Below are 23,741 nucleotides of genomic sequence, written 5' to 3' on the forward strand. Positions count from 1 at the left end.
TGTTAAGTAAAAGGAGCTAGACATAAAAAGACAAGGGTGTGCCCTATGATTTTGTTTATATAAAATTCAAAAACAGGTAAGATAACTTCATGAGGCAGAAGTCGGAATTGCTCGGGGAGCCTGAATGGGCCTGTTGGGGTACTAATAATATTCTTTTCCTGGATGTGAGTTGTAGTTACGTGCTTTCCTCTGTGAAGATTCATCAGACTGTACACTTACAATTCCATACTTTTCCGTATGTGTGTTTTGAATAAAACTTTTGCCTATCAAAAGTGGTTTGAATAAAACAAATCAAAACCTTTAGTACAGAAAAAAATAAAGAACAAAGAAATAATACCATAGAAACAGCACATGTAAGAAAACACACAAAATAACTATAATAATACTCAAAAGTTGAGACCAGAGAGATTGCAGTGAACTTCGATCACCCATTTAAAGACTCAAATATTCAAACTGGCTGACAAAGCAAGACCCAACCATAAGGTGTAGGCAAAAAACACACCTACAAAAAACTAGTTCAGCAAGACTAAAAATAAAGGGATGGGTAAAAGTATAACAGAAATTAAAACAACAAACAAAGTATTTAAAACAACAAATGAAAATAATAGAGGCAATGAAACTAATATTAGAGATAATTTATAACAGTAAATGAAAACAGTAAGAGGTAACAATCCTGATTTCAGATAAAGTAAACTTCAAGTCAAAAAACATTAAATGTGACAAGGAATCTTAACATGTGCAAAGTCTTAGTTCACAATCAAGATTTAATAGTTATAAGTATGGTACGGATAACACAGCAGCCATTTACGCAGGAAGAAAGAAACTTACTGGTTGTAGGAGATGGTAACCATCACTCTCAATATGAGATTTTTCAGGTGGCAAGGAGACCATTTAACAGGTGTTTACTGTGTGCCAAAATCTCTATCTAGTCTGAGACTAACCTAAGCTGAAGAGGCTCCTGTGTGCCTTTGGGGGCTTCCTTTATGGAAAATACCAATGAGAGAGAAAGCAACTCCAGCCTCATAGGCAGAGCCCCTGCATGCCCTGCTGGGATTTGCCCCAAGGCCTGTGGACGTACCAAAGCAGTGGTTGTGCTGAACCACACCAGGGCTGCTGGAGTGTGGTTTGGTGTCCACTGGACAGAGAGCCGACCTTGCCTCTTGTGGGCTGTGTCACTTTTCACAGGTCATCTCTCAGGAGATCCCAGTCCCTCATTGCCCTAGGAATCAAATATGAACTACAGCACATAACATGTGGCACATAAAAGGGTCCAAAAAGGGTGGTTCCTGTTTATTTGCCTGAGACTGGTCAGTTTGAAGTCAGGCTAAGGAAGCATTGACCGGCTGGGTGTGTCAGGAGCAAGAGGGGTCAGAGGGCGAGTGACCCGGACACTCGTGCCTCATGAGGGAGAGCTGAAGGGTCTGTGTGCACTGTAGGAGGAAAACTAGAGGGAGGCTTTCGGAGCCCTTCTTTCCCTGGTGCTTTGTGTGCATAAATCACTGACTCCTGAGGAGCAGACGTGCGGGCCGTAGTGTCACAGGCTCTCCACCACGAAGAGAACCAGGCAGTTCCCCCGATTTCCTCAGTGCCTCCGATCGTCACCTTGGATCCAGAGCTCCCATCTCCCCAAATCACCCAAAGTGGGAAAAACTGGCAACTCCCCCAATGTCCAACATACACACAACTTATGTTATTTATGTCTGTCTGCAAGAGTGTTATGCAAGCCTTAGTCAATCTTTAGAAAAAATTTCTGATCACAAGAATGTTTCTGTTATCAATAGTAAAGCAAAATATAAAATGATTTGTTTACAGTATGACATCAACGTTAAGAAAATATGCACTACAAAAAGATGAAGATCATGTGTGTTTTTTGGTTCACTTGCTTCATATATTTATGGACCTTCCAGATTTTCTGCAGTGTGCATAAATTATAGTTATAATTTATACAAGAAAAATATGGCCATGCAAGAGATTCTTAAAATGAGTGACAGAATAACCCAAGATGATCTGAAGATCAGGACAGAAATCATTTTTTAAAGCTCTGGTCATTTCTCACTTTGCTTTATTGACAGTCTGTAGTTCGATTTTGAAATATCTGCAGGGTCCTTGAAAGTACAAGGCTCTGAGCTAGAAATTGTCCTTCAAAAGAGGCAGGGCTAAGACAGCAATGTGGGCCAGGACCCTCATAGCCAAGTGTGGCCAGGCCTTGTGAGTAAAGGGAGACTATGTGGTCTCTATGTGGCCCCAGGTCTTCAGCCAGGCAGTCAGACCTTCTCTATAGTTCTCCAGATAAAATTTTCTTTTTTTTTGCCTAACTGCAAACATTGCCGGCCAGCAATACTTGGAGGAGGGAAAATGTCATGATTAAAATTGGGGGCCGCAGACGTGATGTAGGATTCTTTCCTCCCAGAGAGTTAGTGGTGCCTCTCGGTGGGGAATCCTAAAAGCCCAGTTAGGCAGAAGCCCCGGCCTGAGCAGATACTTAGGAAATGGTTTTATAAAAGTCAAGGTGAAGAGGCATTGGTCTAGTGAAAATAGCTCATCTGACAGGAAGCTTGTGCATAAAATCTCCAGAGCATCCTGGGCGATTGGAATATCGTAGACTTAATAAAGCCAGAAATAAAATGAATCGCTTTCCTTTCTGCACTGAGGACCCAGGAACAGTTTCTGTGACTCATTAGGTATTAAAAGTATTAACAAATTATTATTTTCAACTGAAAGTGGTTGTGGGATTCATTATATCCTCTCATGCCAAGACTCTGCAGTTTGCTCAGAACATGAATTATCCAAAGCAGTCCAGAATTTCTGAATAGTTTTGGACCAGGTTCACTGCCTTTGGCTCAGCACCACGGAGGGCTGAGTGGCTAAAGGTCTCCCTTACACAATTTACTGGGAACTTAATTGAGACTAATTATTGTCTCTCATTCTCCTGCCTGAAGCACATCTGCCCAGCAGCTGCTGTGACTGCATTTGGTTGGGATGTTTGAATCTTTCTGCAAAGTGAAATGAAGGGCATGAATATTTTATTGGAGATTTATCCCACTGTAACTTTTTATAGGAAACTGCTGGTGGTTTTATTAGCCAGCAGCGTTAATGCACACTGTCTCTCCAACGTGCTGGAGCTGAGGCATAGGGTGTGCTCCAAGCACAAAACCTCCATAGGGCTGCTCAGTGAGGCTCACACCTAGGAGGAGGAGGTGGGAGATGCAGCTAAGACCACATGGTGGGTGGAGGGACACAGAGTTTGGACTGTCCTGTGATGTGCGTGCTAAAGACCACAGGCAAACCAGAGAGGAGCAGTAGTTGGTAACAGCTAGGTCGTACATGATCAGCCATTGGCACATCTGTGTGACAAAGATTGCATAAGAGCCATGTGTCCCATTTCCCATGTGGAGGAACTGAACCTGGGGGCGGCTTAGTAGCCAGGACTTAGCCAGGGGGCCTGAACCAGAACTCAGCTTCTGGCTCTCAGAGTCTGCAAGTCATAGCAAGGCGAGGCTGTCTCTGGGGGCAGCAATATTGCCGAGACCATTTGGAAGTGCCAGAGATGGAAGAGGGCACATCTGAGACCTACAGAGGAGCTCCTGGCGGAGTGGGCACTTGGGAGTGGCCAACTCAGGGAAACAGAGAAGGATGCCAGGTAGAGGGAACCATGCCAGGGTCTCCAGGCCAAGGAACATACTACAGAGGAGAGTACAGCCAGCCAGAATGTTGGGGGGACAGGGCTAGCTCCCTTACCTGGAGTTTTTCTAATTCTAATTTTCCTTAGTCCGGCGTATTATTTGTTTGCTTGCATATATTCTGAAAACATCTATAATCCTTCACAGAATCATGGAGCATGGGTTGAATGAATGACTAAAACCATCACATTGGGCCTTAAATGCCAAGTCCAGGGTATGAACGATAGTAGGCACTAGGGAGTCACTGCAGGTTTTGGAATGAGAAAGTAACAACTGAAACTGTAGCAGAAGCGCATAGATTACTTGGAAGGGAAAGAGGTCACGTGTGGGGAGGCCGGTTAGAAACTGTCACGATACCCTGGAGAGGTGGCCATGGAGAGGGGTAGCAGACTGAGCTCCCTCTTGGGGGTTGGCTTGGTAGGATGAGGCCATTGATTCAGCATGGCACAGGAGCTGTGCAAGCTGAGCCTCAGATCATAGCCCTGCATTTTGCTCCCAGGAAAGGACCAGCCCCTGGGCTTTGGTGATGGAGAAGAGAGGACTGGTCTGTGTCCATGCATGTCTACCCCAAACCACAGATGTGGTGATGTGGCGGGACTCCCTGCTGCCAGTCACACTGGCCTGGCGCTCCCGGGGTAGAGTCAGGGCCCCCTGCACCCCAGGGTCTGTGGGAGCCATGGCATATGGGGGTGTTAAGTGCCCTGTGGGAGCAAATGAGCCACAGAGCAACCCAGGGTGAGCTGAGACACCCCGTGCTGTAGAGGGCAAGGAGGAAGCAGATGAAGGGGAAGCAGAAGGCAGGCAGCAAGCAGCCCTAGCACCTGGGAAGCCAATGAGGAGGCAGTCCAGATAAAGAACAGTGGTGGTCAGGGTGTCACAGCGCTGAGGTTTCCTGCGATGCGTGATGCTCAGCAGCGCCGTCAGAATCCCCGGCTCCCACTGCCTGCCTGTGTCCCCTGAGGGCCCCTTCTCACCTTCGCAACCGCTGAGCAGCAGCCTCTCTCGGGAGCACCAGGGATTGGAAATAGACCACCAGGGGACCCGGTGTGGCCAAGGGACCTTGCTGGCTCCCAGGGCTCTGGGGGAGCCGGGGAGTGAGACAGCTGGCAGGGGTGGTTGTGGGTGGGGCAGTGGCAGAGCTGTGAATTCCCTTGTTCTGACGGCCGTGTGCCGGAGCCCAGCAGGGCCAGGTCAGGGCTGGGGCAGTCGGCGCCCGGGCAGTCCTGTTGGAGCCCTGCCTGTGCCCCTTCCAGCCCCGCAGCCTCAGGTGGCCCTGCCTTCCTCCCCTTCCATGAGACCCAGGGCTGCCTAGGTCCATCCCCGAGAATGGAGAACGGCCCTAGGAAAGGCTTCTGAGAGCCTGTGGAATTCTGAGCGTTTTCATAGCCAAAAGTGGGGCAGCAGCGGTGGGGTGGAATGCGGAGGTCTGCCTGCGTTTCCATGTTGAATAACTCTGTGCGGCTGGGCTGGGCGGAACTGCTGCTGGTGCTAATCGGGGCTCAGCTTTCCTGCAGCTCACTGCTCCGTTCAGGACTTTGGGTTCGCTTCTGTCAGGTTCCGTTCAGACAGCTGTGCCGGGTGGAGCTGCGGTACATCATTCATCTCTAGCAGTGTTTTTCCCCCTAATCTTAGGACAGAATGGCTGGGGATAACCTGATAAAGCAACCCAAAGGTAAACACACATACGCAGATGATGGAAATGTGGCGATCGAAGCCCAGAAGGGCAGTGGGGAGACAGTGCCGAGCGGAGGGTGCATGTCCTTTGCAGGTGACACCTGAGTAAGATGCACATCTGGCCAAAGCGCCACGGCAGCCTCCTTGGGATGTCAAAGTGCAGTCCTGACTGGAGGTTGCAGGGCTGCATTGCACAGCAGACACAGCTAGGCCCATACGGCGTCTTCCGGATTTAGGAGATCATGCCCAACCTCTTCAAAGCAGGACAACACTGGGTCTTTAGCTCGGCTTTTGAAAATGAAAGATGGGGCAGCACTTAGCCACAAAGGGCCACAGCCTGGCAGCTGGCCTTGCCCTGGGCACCATGTTCTCAGCTGACTGCAGTCTCTGCCACTGCCCACAGCCATGGCCAGTTCATGTTGTACTGATCATGGCTTCTCTGAGTATTTTTCTTAAACGAGTTTTCATACACAAGGAAGCACTGAAACGAATCAACAGATGCTCGTGTCTACACCTCCCGGCGTTGACGGAGCTGCACAATGACCATAATTACTTCTCATCTTTGAGTAATGATACCTTACAGACACATGGAAAGTTATTTTCTCCGCTCCCCAATCCTGTCCTCTTTCCCCAGTTGGTGGATGACTCCACCCAGATTTCAGGCCTGTATCCTCAGATGGAAGAATGCCCCGCCTCTGTCGTGAGCAGTCTCTTAGCACGTGTATGTCTGTCTTCGCCTCTGGGCCTCTGTTTCACTGGGGTGTCCACGTTCTTTGCTGTATATTGTTTCATTTTATGTCTTCACTCATTCTGCCAGTGGTGGACGTTTTGGGTTGCTTTCCATGTGGGGTTTACACAGTTATGCAGTGAATATCCTTGTGCAGTCTCTTTGGGCGAACGGGCAGGAAATTGTATCCCTGGCAGTGGAATTACAAAGTCAGTATTGGTATTAATTAAATACTGTAGCCGTAACTTTTGCTCTTTGACGTGTGATAGCAAAACCAGCTTTAATTTGTTTTCCTTTTTCAGTTTCACAGATAGAAGATTTAGCAACCTCTGCATATGGTTCATTGTTCTTTCCTTGAATCAGACTTGGGACATTTTCACTTACAAGCAGCACCTGACATTTTCTTTGTCCTGTTTCGGTTCTCAGTTTCACTACTCTTGTAGCCGTTATTAAGTAAAATAAAGGTTACTTGAACACAAGCAAGGCGATGTCACAGTAGTCAGCCTGATCACCGGAAGGGCTGCTAAGTGTCTGGCAGGCAGGTAGCACACACAGCTGAGCACACACAGGTGAGCACAGATGCCCGAGAGATGACTTGGACAGAGCAGGGCAGGGCCAGCTTGCAGCACACTTCTCAGAATGGCCTATGATCGAAAACTCAGCAACTATTTATTTGGGGGATTTTCTACGTCATGTTTTCAGACCGCGATAAAGCACAAGTAACTGGGAAAGCTAAAGGTAAGGAAGGCCAGCTGTGCTTTCCCCTTAACACCACGTGAGAGTCCCTGCTTCCCCATCACATCCAAATCTGGCTTAGTCAGACTTTTTAGGGTTGCCAGTCTGGTGAATGAGAAATGGTGCCTCGTGTGATCTTTAAATTCACCTGCTCTCTACTGAGGTTGAGTATTTTCATACGTTTAGGGCATACTTATATTTTATATTTCACCTACTGTGGCTTACTTTGGTCTTGCCCACTGTCTTGGTTGGGCTGTGTGTCTCTTCCTAATCAATCAGCCATACAAAGGAAGGAAATGCAGACACAGGCCAGAGCAGAGGGACCTTGTTATGAGGCAAGCCAACAAAAGGACAGATACTGTGTGATCCCACGTATGTGAGGTACCTGGAGGAGTGAGAGAGAAATCAGAGCAGTGGTTGACAAGGGCTGGGGAGACAGGGTATGAGGGACTTATTGTTTAATGGGCACAGAGTTTAGTTTGAGAAGATGAACAGTGTGGGAGATTGGTGGTGGTGATGGTTATATAATATTGTGAATATACTTAATGCCATTGAACTATATAAAATTACAAGTGGTTAAAGTGAAAATATGTTATGCATATTTTAACCACACTAAAAATAACTATAAACACGAGTGGCCAATGTGTATCCACTAAGATGTGTATAATAAAAAAAAAAAAAAGACAATAGGAAACTTTTGTGAGGACATCAAAAATTTTACATTGCCAGTGGAGATGTAAACTGGTACAGCTTGGAAAAGGTCTTCCATTCCTCTAATTGCTCAGTGTAGATGACCATATGACCCAGTAATTCTGCTCCTAGGTATATATCCAAGAAAAAAAGGGGAACATACATTTGTACATAGACTTATACAAGTGCTTATAGTGGCATTATTTATAATCCAAAATGTGGACACCACCAAAATTTCTATCAACTGATGAACAAATAAGTAAAATACAGTGTATCCATACAATGGAATATTATTTAGTAACTAAAAGGCATGATGTACAGAAATATACCACAACCGGATGAACCTTAAAAACATGCTAATGCAAAGAAGCCAGACATGGCAGTCGACCTCTGACTTAGGAACTCAGTTTGTTCTTTTTTTCTCTCTCTATCTCTCCTTGAGTTTATTGGTACATTTTAGGTGTACAGTACAGTTCCATTCATTATTGGGATCTTGTACCTTTACATGACAGGTCTTGGTTCTCACTTTTTCCCCTTGTCCCTGCCCTCCCTTCACCCCTCCTACCCTCCTCCCCATTTACAAACACTTTATTTCCATTTTTCATTTTTTTTCCTTCCCCTTATTATCTTTCCCCTACCCTTCCCACTTTCCCTACACCTTGAGCCCTTTTCTTCCTATTTCACATTGTCAATTATATCATTAGGATCTTATGTACTATTACAGTTTTTCACACCACAGAAACTATTCAGTATTTACACATGTGTGACTTATTTATTTCACTTAGGAGTATATCCTCAATATGTATCCATTTTCCTATGAGTGACTCTAATTTAATTTCTCATTCTTTATGGCTGAGTGTAGTATTCCATTTTATAGGAAAACCACATCTTCTTTATCCAGTCTCCAGTTGATGGGCATTTGAGTTGTTACCAAGTTTTAGCTATTACAAACTGTGCTGCTATAAACATAGGTGCTCATATACTGCTTTGGTATGATCCTTTTAACCCTTTTGGAGAGATACCCAGCAGAGGGATGGCTGGGTCAAATGGAACCTCTAGTCCCAGCTCTTCAGCACTCAGTTTGTTCTTGAGGGCTGGTTGTAACTCGGATTGGTCAGTTGAAGGTGTGGGCTCCTCTACACAGCCTTCAAAGTCTCTCTCCTTGTATACAGAGCCCAGGATTTCTCAGTTAACCCCACACAGGAAAGGATGTTGCCCTGTTCCTTCCAGGATTCTTTAAGGGTTCAATCTGTGTCTGGAAGCACAAGCGGCAGGCATTCAGGTCGTAACGCAAGACTTTGGTTGTGAAAGTAAAATTCCATATGTAATCTAAGTTGTTCGTATGTCTGGCCAGTGGTAACTCAAGGGCCCGCTGTACCACATATTGTGTGATTACAGTTGTATGCAAAGTTGAGAATAGCTGTATCAGTAGACTCAGAAAGTAGATTAGTGATTTCTCAGGACTGGGACTGGACGGGTATTGAAGAATGATAGCTAAGGAGTTTGTGTTTCTTTTCGGGCAATGAAAATGTCTTGAATTAGGCTGTGGTAGTGGTTTCATAATTCTGAACATATGGAATTATCCTCTTTAAAGGGTTGGATTGGGGCACATGTGAGCTCTATCTTAATGAAATGGACGAAAGGTGACCCTGTCACTCGGTAATGAGTGGCATCACTGTGTTTCCTTACCTGTGAGGGAATCTACAAAGGATCGTTGTAAGAATCGAACTGTTTGAATTATGTCAGGGACTTAGAACATCTCCTGACACACAGCAATCTCTCAGGAAAGGTCAGCTGGTGTAATTAACTAGAGAAGCTATTTTAGAAAATGCCCCTTAAACTATAGCAGAGTCCCTTTCTCTCTCTCCCTCCCTCTTCCCTTCCTTATTCTGTCCCAGGAAGAAGAACTAACTATGGGGTCCAAAGGCCTTTTCAGGGAAACAAACAGGACTCGGACCCTGGAAAATCACCCTTCCTAAACGTCAGGGTCGAAGGGACGCACTAGAAATAGGTTTTAAATTCAGAATTCCAAGCTGAAAGTTATTTTCTTTTCATGGTCCACATTGCTGACCCTACAAAAGAGAATTGATGTGTTGTTGGGCCTCTCTGTGAGCAGAAATCCTTATCTACTTCCAGAAAAGATCATGGTGTACTTCAGATTTTCATTTCCTCTTTAAAAAATACCAAATATGGGAATAATATTACTTTTCGGGGAAAAGTATATGCGGACTCATAATTCTCAGGTTTCACATGGAGGGAGGCATAGCTGAGGTTTCTTGCGTGGCCATGAAGAGGCCCCATAGGTCCCCCAGGAGACCACGCAGACTGCTCCCTGTGACCTTCGCACCTCCTCGCCGCCCTTCTTTGGAGATATCTGCTCAATAAAAGTGGCCACGAATCTCCAGCCACTACGAACCCACGTGTGAAGCCGTGTCCGGATGGCTCCCATCGCAGAGCTGCATTCTCAGGAGCGGGAGAGCGACTTGGCCTCCCCACCCACAGTCTGATGCTGCCCGTGGCTGGTGGGGCCTTGCACGGGGAGGGCCAAGGTGAACGAAGTTGCAGGTGCCCTGGAAAAGCCCTGTCACCCACAGTACAGTAGAGCAAAGCCAGAGCAGCCCCGAACCAGGGAGAGCAGGTAGGAGCTCGGCCGCTTTACCTGCTGGACGTTGCCGTCCTGACCTCACACACAAGCACGATGCTCCAGCCACTCAGGCCAGAGGAACTCAAGGCTCAGAGGAGGCAAGTGACGATCGCCATGTTTCACACTTCAGTCCTCAGTCGGGGCCTGGAGTCTGCCCGTCTGTAACCAGCGCAGAGAGAACCACAGCAGCCTCGTGTCCCCTCACTTTGAGCCAGTGTGGGGAGCCTTCAGGTGCTCGGCCAATCCAAATCCTTTCCCCCCACTTTGGAGATGGTTAAAATCAATGCTGAGTCCCACAAATAAACTACTTATTATCTCAGATTGTGATTGAAAACTGTCAAAAATAAGTGACCTACCAGTGTCATCTTGCTATCTATATTCAGATTTAAAGTAAAATAATTACGTCAGAAGAACGTGACTTGACAATGCCATGTTCCTTTGTGACGACAAAAATCATGTCTCGGGAGTCTTCACAAGGCCTTCATGTCTAGTTTAAATCTTGGCCAAGTGAAGATGAACAAAGTGAGTGTCGAATAGAAGCTGAGCTTCATCAGAAGTGTGAATGTGATGGGTCTGTGGTCAGCAGCCTAGCAGCCCCCAAGGTGCTCATCCTGGGGACCTGTGGTCACGCTGGCCATGGGGAACTGAGTTGAAGATGGAGGTGAGGTTGTTCCATGGGTTTGGTTGTACCCTCTAAAAGAGGTGTTAGATGCTAACTCAGAGGATCTCACAGTGTGGTCTCATTTGGAAACAGGATTATTACCGATGCAATTAGCTGAGATCTCACTTAAGTAAGATGAGTCCCTAATCCCGTATGTCTGGTGTCCGTATGTAAAAGGACAGCTGTGGAAGGGCACCGGCACACAGGGAGGGCACGCTGAGAAGCAGAAGGCAGGTGATATTTCCACAAACCAAGAACACCAAGATTTCTAGGCCTTTCCAGCACCTAGGCGAGAGATACAAAAGAAGCTTCTGCATCAGAGCCCTGAGGAGGGATCAACCCTTGTGATCTATACGTAGAGTTTAGACTTCCAGCCTCCAGAGCTGGGAAAGAATAAGTGAGTGCTCTTGGGAGCCACCTAGTGTGTGCTGTTTTCAGCAGCGCTAGCGTACACGTAGGCTGCCTCCACCGGCCTTTGGTGCAGAGCTCACCCTGTGGTGTAACCAGCTCCAGTGTGAACAGCAGGCCTTGAAAGTGAAGACGAAGACAGGAGAGAAGGCGGTGTGTCAAAGGCTGCCGGACACTGCTGGCTCCGGGATGGAAAAGAGGGCCCAGGCCAAGGGTTGGGGGGTAGCAACTAGAAGCTGGAAAAGGTGGGAGGAAACAGGTTCTCCCCTGGAGACTTCAGGCAGAACCAGTGCCCCCAGTACCTTGATTTTAGTCTGGCAAAGCTGCTGTCACATTTCCAGTCTCCAGAACTGTAAAATAATGTCAGTGGTGTTTGAGACCATTGAATTTGTGGTAACTTGTTGTGCCAGCAAAACAGAAAAGGGTACAGGGTATCAATACAGTCAATGAACTGCCCCCAGTGTGTCATTAGAGTATTATAACTTGGAGTACAGGCTGAGCATCTCTACTCTGAAAATCCAAAATAGCCCCTGCATCCGAAACTTTTAGCGCCATCCTGAGGCCATGAGTGGAAAAATTCCACACCTGGCTTTCAGCAGTGGGTCACAGTCAAAATATAGGTACATTCAAAATATTATATAAAATTACCTTCAGCCTATGTGAATAAGATGCATTTGAAACAAAAGTGAATATCACGCTTAAGTTTGGGTCCCATCCCCTAGATAGCTCATTATGTAAGTGCAGAAATCTCAAAACCCACAAACATCTAAACCCTGAAACACTTCTGGTCCCAGCATTCAGATAAGAGCATCTCAACCTGTCTGCACACAGAAACTGAGTCTGTGATGGGCAAGGAAGGAGAAGCCATGCTGACCCCTTCAGAGGAACAGGGAGGGAGGGTGAGCTGGGTTAGGGGAGTGTTTACTGCACCTTCTAAAGAATTATAGTCTTATGGCTCCTAGAAGAGCTGCTAAATCAAATCTGCTTAATAAACATTGCCATAAAGTTTTTTTCAGGGGACACAAATGAAAAGAAGGGCAAGACTTAAATTATACTTGCACTGTAAGTTGTTTTAAGGAACTACCGTTCCTTCCCCAGATCACAGGGCTTGGAATGAAGCGGACTAGATTGTGTACTGCACGGTGGTGTACAAGCAATGCGGAGGGGGCACCTGTCGCCAGGGTTGTTCATGTGAGATGGTGTCTTTCGGCCGCCAAAAGTGGTTTTTAGAAGGCCACTGTTTCCCGTGCCTCTGTGCGCTGTCCACTGTGAGCAGGAACTAAGATAGAGCGAAGGTAGACTGGAATGTTTCAGCATGCAGCTGAGGACCCCGCTGTCAATGGCTCGGGTCCCATCTGTGGTGAAAGCACATTCTCAGCAGAGCAGAAAACTGGTTTCTTTTCATGTTTGGCTGCCTGGGACACAGGGAATGCTTTATTTATTTATTTTTTTTTTTTTTTTTCTTTTCCCTTGCTAGTCACTTCTGGCCACCCAGCACCATCACCTGTTTCTTTTTCATTGTGCTAAAATGCAAATGGCAAGATTCCTCATCTTAACCATTTCTTTAAATTTTCATTTATTTATTTATTTATTTTTGGTACCAGGGATCAGGCCCTTGTTCTTGCAAAGCAAGCAGCAGAATACTGGGCTAAATCATCAGCCCGCACTGGGATAGTTTAGATATACATAATGCCAACATTCACCCTAGGGAATTTGATCCTATACTTGATATATCTTGCTTCTTTTTTTCCCATTCCCCTCCGCTCCATTCAATCCCCCTTCCTCCCCTTATTTACAATAGCTTTGTTTCCATTTTTCTCTTTTATTCTTTCTTTTTTTTTCTTCCCTCCTTTCTCCCTCCTCCCTCGTTCCCCTTCCTGTTTGAACATTTTCTCCCCATTTATCAGTATCTGTTACACATTTTGCTCCTTATTTACCCTTTTGGGTTCTTACAGTAGAGAAACAATTCAGTATTTTCACTTGTGCATCTGATTTATTTCACTTAAGAGTATGGTCTCAAGGTCCATCCATTTAGTTACAAATACCTCAAGCTTACCCTTCTTTATGGCTGAGTAGTATTCCATTGTATTTTTAAAAACACGCCTTCTTTACGCATTCATTGGTTGATGGGCATTTGGGCTCTTTCCAAGATTTAGTTATTACAAACAGTGTTTCTGTAGACACAGGTGTGCATATATCACTGTGGTGTGATGCTTTAAAATCTTTCAGGAATATACTAAGAGAGGGAACAGCTGAATGAAATGGAACCTTTAGTTTTACTTGTTGAGGAACCTCCACACTGATTTCCACCGTGGTGGTGCCAGTCTACACTCCCACAAACAGTGGAGAAGGGTTCCTTTTCTTCCCACATCCAGACCAACATTTATTTATCGCTTGATAACTTGATAATAGCCATTCTTTCTGGGATGAGATAGAATCTCAGCATTGTTTTAATATGCATTTCGTGTATGACCAGTGATGCTGGACGTTTCTTCACATATTTATATCCCATTTTTACTTCTTTACGAAGTGTCTATGCATTTCAGATTCCCATTTTTTGAATGGGTCTGATTTTTTTGAGTTCTTTATATATTGTAGATATTAGTCCTTTGAGGAGCAGCAAGCAATTTTTTTTCCCACGCTGTGGGTTGTCTATTCTGTTGGTGGCTTCTTTTGCTGTACAAAAGCTTTTTACTAAGATGAGATCCCAGTTGTTGGTTCTTTATGATATTTCCTATCTGATTGGGGTTTTGTTCATAGAGTCTTTGCTTACATCAGTATCTATAGGAATTATATCTATTCTATTTTGTAGGTTTTCTGTTTTAATATTTGAACCTTTGATCCATTTCAATTTAGTTTAGTGCATGGTGAGAGACATGAACCTATGTTTAATGTTCAGCATGTAGAAAGCCAATTTTTCAGCATCACTTATTAAAGAGGCTGTCTTTCTTCCAGTGAAGGTGTTTGGCCCCTTTGTCAAAGATAAGGTGACTGAATGTGTTTGGGGTTGTTTCTGCATGTTTTAATCTGTTCCATTGATTATTGGGTCTATTTTTTTTTAAGTATGACCATTTTCACTATGTTGGTCCTTCCTACCTAAGAAAAAGGGATATCTTTCCGTTTTTTGATATCGTCTGCAATCTCCTTTTTGAGTACTGTAGTTTTCAATGTAAAGAGTTTTTACTTGTTTCATTAGATTAATTCCTAGCTATTTCATTTTTTTGGATGCTATTATGAAAGGTGTGTTTCCCTAATTGATCAGTTTGTTATGTGTGTACAGGAATGCTGTTGATTTTTGAGTGCTGACTTTGTATGCAGCTATGCTACTGAATTTAATTATTAAAGTTAGAAATATTTTGGTGGAGTTTGGGGGGTCTTCTATGTCGAGTATCATGTCACCCCCAAATAATAATTTAACTTCTTCCTTTCCTGTTCTTATTCCTTTTGTGTCTTTCTCTTGTCTACCTGCTCTGGAGAATGTTTCCAGAACTATATTGAACAAGAGTGGTGATGGTTGACACCCTTGTCTTGTTCCTGATTTTAGAGTGAAAGCTTTCAGGTTTTGTCCATTTAGTATGGTGTTGTTTTTTATGAGATTGAGATAAAGACCATCTATTCCAATTTTCTGTAGGATTTTATCATGAATGGGTGTTGGACTTTAATCAGCTGCTTCTTCTGCATCTATTGAGATGATCCTATGGTTTTTGTCCTTGGCTCTGTGAATATGGTGTATCACATTGGTTGATTTGCATTCATCAGCTCATCCCTGCATTCCTGGGATGACTCCTCCTTGGTCGTGGTGTGTAATCTTCTTGATAATTTGCTGCATTCTGTTTGCCAGTATCTTACTGAGGACATTTACATCTATGTTCATGAGGGAGATTGGCCTGTAGCTCTGTTTTTTGGTTTTGGTATCAGGATAATGCTTGCTTCCAGGAGTGAGTTTGAGAGTACTGCTTATTATAGTCAGGATGGCACAGAGTAAGGATTCATGCTCATCATAAATCAGTTACTTTTCTCTTGTTGCTGAGACAAAATACCTGATAACCCTCAATTGAAGGGAAAAGGTTTATTTAGATCACAGTTTGTAGAGGATTCAGTCCATAGCCAGCTGACTCCAGGCATAGTGGCACATAGCAGACAGGCATTAGGTCATGGCCACAGAACACAGCAAAGAGAACAAGAGATCTTAACAGCATCTTGTGATTTAGTAATCGTATTCCCTTAATCCCAGCCTCACACTCTACATTCAGCCTCCTCAGAAAAAGCATGAAGCTTTGCGGGGGACACAAGCCATGACATTCTACCCCTGGTCCCCCAAAGACTCATGTACATCCCTTTATGCAAAAGGCATTTAGTCCATCTCTAAGAGTTGCCAAAGTCCTAACAGTTTCAGCCCTGCTGAAAAGTCCAAGTGTAAAGCCTCCTGAGATTTAAGGCAAACTCTTAGTTGCAAGCCTCTGTGCAAATGGAAAGAGTTAAATATTCCCAATATTTGATGGCACAAGATAGATATTTCCGGTCCAAAGATTACAGATGGGGGATACAAAGGAATGGAACCAAAGTAAGTCCAAAATTGAAGAGGGCAAACATTAAATCCCACAATTGTACTTCCAGCATCCCCAGCAATCTTTGGCAGTTGTCCACTCCAAAGGGCTTGGGTGCTTCCGCCCCTGCGGCACCGCTGGTGGTTGTAGCCCCCATGGCTTCTCTCTTGGGCCTGTTCTGCTCCTTCCTTATAGTTTTCCTCATGCTCCTGGCTGCTCCAAACTTCTTGGTCCCTACTGCACCTTTGGCTTTACCTAACAGCTTCACACAGTGCCCTCTCAGGGCACCCTGCCTGGCCTCCCAAGCTTTCTTCACAAATCTGGCTAGAAGCCTTCCTGATCCCACAACTCTGCATTCTGCATGTACCTAAAACCAGCGTCATGTGGAGGATGCCAAGGTCTGCTGCCAGCTGGGGCAGTAGTAGCCAGACTTCCTTCTCTCCTGGCCTTAGGGGTCGAGTGCCTGAATCGCTGAGTACTCCGAATCCAATCCCGAGGAATAAATTCTCTAGGCCACCACCATTCTGGAATGTGGTGCTCTGGGGATTTCCTCTAAAAGCAAAGTCTTTTGCTTTTGCAATTTTGAGGCTGCAAGGGGTGGAGTCCCGCTGCTGCTTGTGATGCCCTCAGGCCATCTTTCTATTCTCCTGTTCCTTCTCGGCAATCGAGATCTCCGCTCTATCTTTGCAGTCCACAGCTTTACTGGAGCTTCCTTTCTGGCCAAATTCAAAACATTTTAAATTATTCTGCTGGGCTTGTTGCTCTTGATTCTCAACATAAATCAGGCGAAGAGCCCCCCATAGCAGCCACACCACGGCCTCAACATTACACTATCTTGAGATTTCTCCTGCGAGATTCGTCAGCTGCTCTCAATCTCAGTCTCAGGCAAAGTCTCTGGACATGAGCAAAAGGCAGACAAACTTTCTGCCAAGGCACAGCACACATCGTCTGGAGTCCAGCAGTCAGTGTGTTCTTCTTCCTAGAAGAAACCTCCTGAGCCTGGTCTTTACCGACTGTCTGGTCTCCTGAGCTCTGACCAGCATCTCCCATACAGAACAGCCTAAGGCTGTCCAGCTCCACTTCTTCAGCCAGCGTCTCCAAATTGTTTCCAACTCTTCCCCTTCCCATGTGCCAGCTCCCCAGTGCTATGTGGCCAGGTGATGTCACAGCAACGACCCATCTTCTCTGGTGCTGAATTTCTGTATTACTTTTCTCTCATTGCTGAGACAGAATGCTCAACACCCAGGGTTAAAGAGAAAAGCGTTTATTAGCTCACAGTTCAGAGACGTTTCAGTCCATAATCAGCTGGCTCCAAGGCAGGGTGGATGGCAAACAGGCATCACAGAGGAGAAACAGTATGGCACACATGAGGTAGCAAAAGCAGCAAGGGAGCTTAACAGCCTCTTTCTGCCCCTTTATCTCAGCCATACTACTGGAATTATGGTGTTGCCAGATCACTCATATGGTTTAGTAGTCACATGCCCTTATCCCAGCATCACACACTTTACTTTCAGCCATTGCAGAAAAAGCATGAGGCTTTGGGGTGACATCTAAACACCAGCCATAACACCACTAATGACCAGAACAGCGAGAAACAGAAACAGCATGTCCACTCACACCACTGAACAAAGCGTGTCCCTGTGGCATCATGTGGGTTGTATAATCCCACCCCAGCTGGGAAGAGTGACCCACTCTGTCGCGGAGGTAATGTGAACAGAGAGCTTTCTGTACCGAGAAGGCCATTAGATTAGATGACTGCTCAGGTGACTCTGTCCCATACTCTGGAAGGCACTCTGCTGGGTGGGAAGTGCTGGCCTCTCCCCGCATCTTCTCACTGTCTTGTTTTCCCTTTTGGCAGGTGGGTGGCAGGCCTGTGGAGCCCCTGCTCGGCAACCTGTGAGAAGGGCATCCAGCATCGGGAGGTGACCTGTGTGTACCAGCTACAGAATGGCACGCATGTTGCTACACGTCCCCTCTACTGCCCGGGTCCCCGGCCAACGCCAGTGCAGAGCTGTGAAGGCCAGGACTGTCTGTCCATCTGGGAGGCATCCGAGTGGTCACAGGTGGGTGGCTGTGTGTGTTGCTGGTGTTAAGAGACTCCTGGCCTTGTGCAGAGGGACCCCAAAAAGGTACCTTCTGATCTTCAGTATCTGATATGTCCCCATTATCACAGTCCTCACCCATCCCTAAGTGAGCTCAAAATTGTGTTCTGGCTCATACTCTCCTAGATCCCATCTAAGATAACAGCATGGCATGCACGCATACACAACACATTTTTCATGATGCATATATTGAAACTACAGTGAAAGTACTATCCTGTTTCTTATGAAAATTCTCACATACTGATAGGTACTGACTGGCTTTTTAATTCTCCTTTGAGCTTGGACTGAAGGGTGGTCAAGTTAGGAAAGTTGGTTTCAAAGACTTCCTTTTGATGCCTCGGCCATCTTGTACATTACAGGCGTCAGATGCTGGCAGGGACAGCTTTTGGTACGCAAGTCGGAGTGACAAATCTCATGCCATGAAACATTTTGGAAATATGTCAAGGAAGCCTTGAGTTTTCACTTCGAAGGCTAGTCCTAGAAATACCATTTTATCTTTGGTGATGTCATCCCTCGTGGCTTTGCATTTACTTTACCTTAATGATCTTGATTGTCTGGCTATGAAACAAACCAAAAATCAGTAAATAAACAGCAGGCTTCCCTCCGGTCTTCACCAAACGTGGTCTAGGAAATGCAAACAGGCTATATCCAAGACACTCTTCAGTGTGGAAAATATTTTTAAAGTTCCTTCTGATTGCCAAACAGTCGGAATTATTTTGAATAAGAAAGTGTTCAGCCCATTTTTAATGAACGAGATATGTGCCATTGGCTGCTCTAAAACTTGAATTTAAGTTTTAGAAAGATCTTGAAATGTACCCATTTAAGATCTGGGTCCTTACCTCTCCTTTGTGATATTTTGGGAAGAGGAGAAAGCTGAGAATGTGGTTGACTTTTTTTTTTCTTTTAATATACTTAGGTTTGCAAGTGTAACATGCAAGGGAATTTTTCTTTTATGCTGAGCAGAGGCGGGTCTACAGCTGCATTTCTTCTCCCACTCTGCATGTGAGTCTTGGGATCTTGATCACCTGGCTCATGATCCAAACAAGATGTATGCTTTGATCAGATCAAAACCCTAAATATTCTACCCGGACTCTCCCGGGGCTGAGGGCAATGCCTCTTTGCCAAAAGAATCAAGCCTGAAATTACCAGTTATTAGAGCATTGAAGATCACCGTATCTGGAAAATGTGAGACACCGGAGGAATGATTAAAGAAACGCTTCTGTGGCCATATTCGCATGCATAGATAACCCCAGTCTCGAGCTAGCCTCTCACTTATACTCATCCTGGCCAGCCCCAGCAGCTCAGCAAAATGCTGCTTCCTTAACATTTATTAAATCACCCTCCCCACCCCACCGCATGCATGCGTTGCTCACAAAGCTAGAATTTCTGTCCCTTCACCATGTGCCGAAGCCCTGCCAGTCCTTCTTCTGGAATCTGAGTCTCATTTCCTCCTGGGAGGGTTTTTATTAATATGGTGCCTTTTATTCAGCCATCAGCACCCATTGAGCTCACGGGCTACCCGCCCCCAGGCTTTATTAGAAAAGAGATCAAATATGCAGAAATGAGCAAGAGGTCTGACTGAGTCTCTCCTACCTGGGCTCTGTGGCCCCACCCCTGACGGGGAGCAGCCTCAGCCTGCAGCGGTGTCAGGTTGCACACAGCACACATCGTGCGCCTGCGGCCTCTGCTCCATCTTACCTCTCTTCTGTCTGTCTCCTGCCACTCCTTAGGCCCTACCTGAGCGCTCTCCTCACACTGTCTCTTGCCCTGTCTCCCCGAAACCAGGCACAGGCCCTGATTTTCATCCCCGAATCAGGGTCTTTGCCATAGGTACCGGCCATCTGGCCTCAGGCCTCACCAGCTGACCTTGTCGTTCTGTTCCTCATTTTCCCTTTGAATTGCCCTGCTTTGTGTTTTGGACCTGATGACTGGCCACTGAAGTCCACTCTCCTTGATCAAACTTCCGAGCAACCCATGTTCTTCTGAGTCCTGACTCCTGTGTCTCTCCCCCATCACAAATCATCGGGCTGGGGTCTCAGCTGGGACTACGTGCATAAGATTCTGAAGATCTTGAGCTTTGTGGGGACAAAAACAGCATTGTCCTCACAGACACCCCGGGTCTGATACACAGTAGCGACGTCATAGTTGTTGATGGGTTTGAGCAGAGTTGGACTGGATTAAACACCTGTGTGGTGTCTTGCAGTGCTCCGCCAGCTGTGGTAAAGGGACGCAGAAGCGAACCGTGACGTGCACCAACTCCCAAGGGAAATGCGACGCATCCACGAGGCCCAAAGACGAGGAGCCGTGCGAAGACTACTCGGGCTGCTACGAGTGGAAGACGGGGGATTGGTCGAAGGTGAGAACGGCGCGCCAAGTTCTTCCTGGTGGTCCCAACCGAGCCAGGCAAATTCCCTCTCCCAGCGTGGCACCTGCTGGGGACCCCACTTGTGTCTTCCCTGCCTCCCCACAGCTGGAGCGGGCTGGGAGCAGGCCACTGCGTGTGTGCGTGCAGCAGGAGACCAAATGCAGCCGAAGCCCAGAGCTAGGGCTCTGGCGCGACTCTGACCGCACGCGCAGCATGCTGGCGATGCCCCAGCGTCCTCCCAGGGCCTGGCCTCCCAGCCGTCAGTCGTAAGAGCCTGTGAGTGTGTGCGAGCCTGGGCCAAGGCAGACACGCTGAGGGAGCTTGAGAAAACCTCACTCCATTCCTTCCTGGGATGCTTGGGCTAAGGCCTGGAGGATGCAGAAGTCACAGAGCTGAGAGGTCAGCGCCATCAGGGCGAGATGGGTTCGGTGGCAGTGGGAGGGTCTTCAGAGTAAAGAAATTCTTTGCTCTGTAACCATTCTTTCATTAATTACCCTGATATCTTTAAATGAATCCTGTTTCCTGGAGCCTGAGGTCAGTGTGAGAGCCTTGTTGCAGAAACCATCCAAACTCCAGTGAAAGCGGGGAGTGTAACTGCTTCCTTGCGATCTGGAAACCTCTCCTCATCGGTGCACTCAAGGCTCGCCGACCGATCATTGACCTGCAGGCCACTGGCGTTTGCGAGGCTTCTGCAATAATCTCTTCAACATTACGGAATCAACCGCTAACCTTTAAAAATGGAAACATCTGCACCCCAAAATTTGGAATTAGGCTTAACTGTGAAAGCCTAGTGATTTTCAGCCCAGGTGAGTGATTTGGTTTCTGTCCACTGGGAAGCAAACTCAGGAGATTCTGATCTGTAAAGAAATGCCTCTCCCCCCGACCCAAAGCAGCACGCAGAAGCCCTCCAGAACCTCTGAGTGCCATGAAGCCCGTTTCTCAGGTCTCGGTTCACCTGCTGTACTGAATGCAGCCTCTAAACAGCAGTGAATGTGGGGCAGACCAAAACCACCTCCTTGCTGTTTACTCCCTGATCAGAGAAAGATCTGACCAAAGCAATAGAATCAAAGCTGGTGGTCCATTCTGCCCCCCCACCCCAAAAAACAAACTCAGAGTCACACCACAATCACACGGACGTGACAAAGCTCAACATGGAGCTGCTAGGGTGACTCTTACGCAGGAGGGGACATGTAAAGGGAATCATGACGTGTGGCCCTGCCTGTTTCTAGGAGAAGTTCCAAGGTGCTCTTAGCAAGGATAAAGCATTTCGGCAGCCGAGCCTGATTCACTCCCATGGGCCACCGCCCAGTGCTCCCCCACGGGGCACAGTCCCCAGAATGCACCTGTCTGATCAGCTGCGACTTTGTCTCATCGGTCCAGCTTCTCAGGCGTGCAGGGAATGGTGCTCAGCAGTGTTGTCTCCTCCCCACCCAAGTCCATGTGGGACCGCCGAGACTGAGGGAGCGCAGAGGTGTGGAAGCTCTGGCGTTGCCTGTGCAAGCAGCCCCTTGTCCTGTCCGGTCGGCCCATGGTGCTGCTGAGAGAGACGAGCCCGTTTCTGAGGGTGATGTCAGCCAGTCGTGGCCCAACCACAAGTGCAGTCCTTGAGCTGGCACCCACCAAGGGGACATGGGGCTTCCTCTCCATCATCCTGAACTTGGCAGAGGCCAAGCCTAACCAGGGCCCTGCAGGACGGGCACACTCCTGTCCCCATCCCTGCCCAGCAGAGGTCATTGCTCCTGCTGTGCTGTGTTTGCAGACTGACCTGCAGTCTGCTGCCCTCCAGGAATATTAGCTTTTTTGGGAAAACAGTACAAGTCATCACCGTTCGGTGACATTAGGTCTGTGTATCCAAACCCACAGGAGGAGGCGCTTGGAGTGGAGGCGGTCTCCTTCTTCCTGGAATAGTGTGACTTCCAATTAAAAGCTGAAGTGTTTCAGATTCGGCACCAAAGACATTCATTCATCCCCACTGAAAGGATGGGATTTTTTTCCCCGAGAAATTTTATTCCAGAAGGAGGGATTGTGACGGATGGTGTCCGAAGGAAACCTTGGCTGTCTGTGGGGAGAGTGCTCGGTGCTGGAGAGATGAAAGTTCTGTGGGACCTCCTGGCCTCATGGACGCTGAGGAGGAGGTTGGTTTGTCTGGCAGGGGCCCTCTCCAGCTGCAGTTGGCCTGGTAGAAAGCCCGCCTCTGCTGAGGTTCACACAGACGCCCCACCCGGGCACCGCCTGTTAGACACTTCTCTGCTTCCTAGGTAGGAGATGGGCCCCGTGACTCAGCCACGAACTGACCTTGTGTCACCTGACGGCCGCTTCCAGAAAGCTCTTCGGCCCCACTGCCACTTCCCAAGCCCACCCTTGCCCTGGTGGGGCCTGGCTGCTGGCTGGGGTGAGCACCCGAGTCTGGGGTAGCAAGCATTTTCTGAGCTGTCGTCCCATGCAGGACCATGTGCAGGGCCCTTGGAGTCAGGGAGGGGACAGTACCCCCCAGTCATGGGTCATGCTGAGCCCCCCGGGGGTGTGAAGTAAGCACTGTGGGACCTAGAGGGCTCCTCTGGCCCAGGCTGAGGCTTCCTTTGAGGGTCTCTGACCCTGATCTATGACATCCATCTTTAGAATCTACAAAGCATTTTCCCACATGAGATTCCTCCCTTGGAGTCCTCACAACCATCTAGTCCCCTTGTATAGATGAGGAAACTAAGGCTTTTCCCCCCAAGATCACACAACTAAAATGCGACAGGGATAAAAGATGAGTCCCTGCTTCTATCTTGTGATCCAGCTTTCTTCCCATGTACCATAATCTCAGGGGCGTAGATTCCTAATTTGAAACAAGGAACTGGGCTATAAGATGACTTCTCTGTCAAGGGCACATGCTTCTTAGAGTCAAGTCTTTCTGATCTCTGGTCCACTATTCCCATCAAAACCTGCTTCCTCATAGGCTTTGTATCAGTCATTTACACTTTAGTATAAATCTTCTGTCACTCTAGGAGATCTTGCACATCAGATCTCCCCTTAACTGTGAAATTAAAAATTGGGTCTTCATTAAAGGAGATTTGAGACCAAGAGTTAAGTCTCAGCAACATCAGGCATGCTAGGGCCCTCTTTTGGTACATGGGAAGCCCTTTCACTGCAACAGGGATAAGAAAATCCCTGGGGTTTCACTGGGTAGCACTCATGGGAGTACAGCCAGTGAAGAAGGGTCATGAGAATCTAGTGCTTTATGGATGGGCCGGAGGGCGGGGACCCTGGGTGTGGAGTGCTTTCTGTGATCAGCAGGGCTGCCATGGGGCCCCAGGGTTAGAGGAAAGTCTAGGCCCAGGGCCTACCCCGCTGGAGAAGTAGGCTTGCTGAAGAGCAGCAGTCCCCGGAAGGTGGACATGCAGAGACTCTCGGGGCTGTGCTGGGTGACCCGCACCAGTGAGCCTTCTCCACTACCTGAGTGGACGAGAGCCCGGAGGGCATCAGTTGTCCTGGCCACTGCACCACAGCCCAAGTCCCCACCGCT

General features: G+C 47.1%; 1 protein-coding gene across 1 annotated transcript in view; it reads left to right on the forward strand.

The window, feature by feature from the left end:
• The window catches only part of Adamts17 (ADAM metallopeptidase with thrombospondin type 1 motif 17), a 281,117-nt gene that overhangs the window by 243,424 nt on the left and 13,952 nt on the right, over nucleotides 1-23,741 (forward strand). Inside the window, exons 20-21 of the mRNA XM_010611091.3 lie at nucleotides 17,625-17,829; nucleotides 20,072-20,224. Coding sequence (XP_010609393.1) covers nucleotides 17,625-17,829; nucleotides 20,072-20,224 — 358 coding nt within the window. The remainder of the gene's footprint in view (nucleotides 1-17,624; nucleotides 17,830-20,071; nucleotides 20,225-23,741) is intronic.

This window comes from Fukomys damarensis, unplaced genomic scaffold (assembly GCF_012274545.1).
Source record: "Fukomys damarensis isolate Sample0158 unplaced genomic scaffold, DMR_v1.0_HiC HiC_scaffold_7, whole genome shotgun sequence".
Taxonomy (NCBI): domain Eukaryota; kingdom Metazoa; phylum Chordata; class Mammalia; order Rodentia; family Bathyergidae; genus Fukomys; species Fukomys damarensis.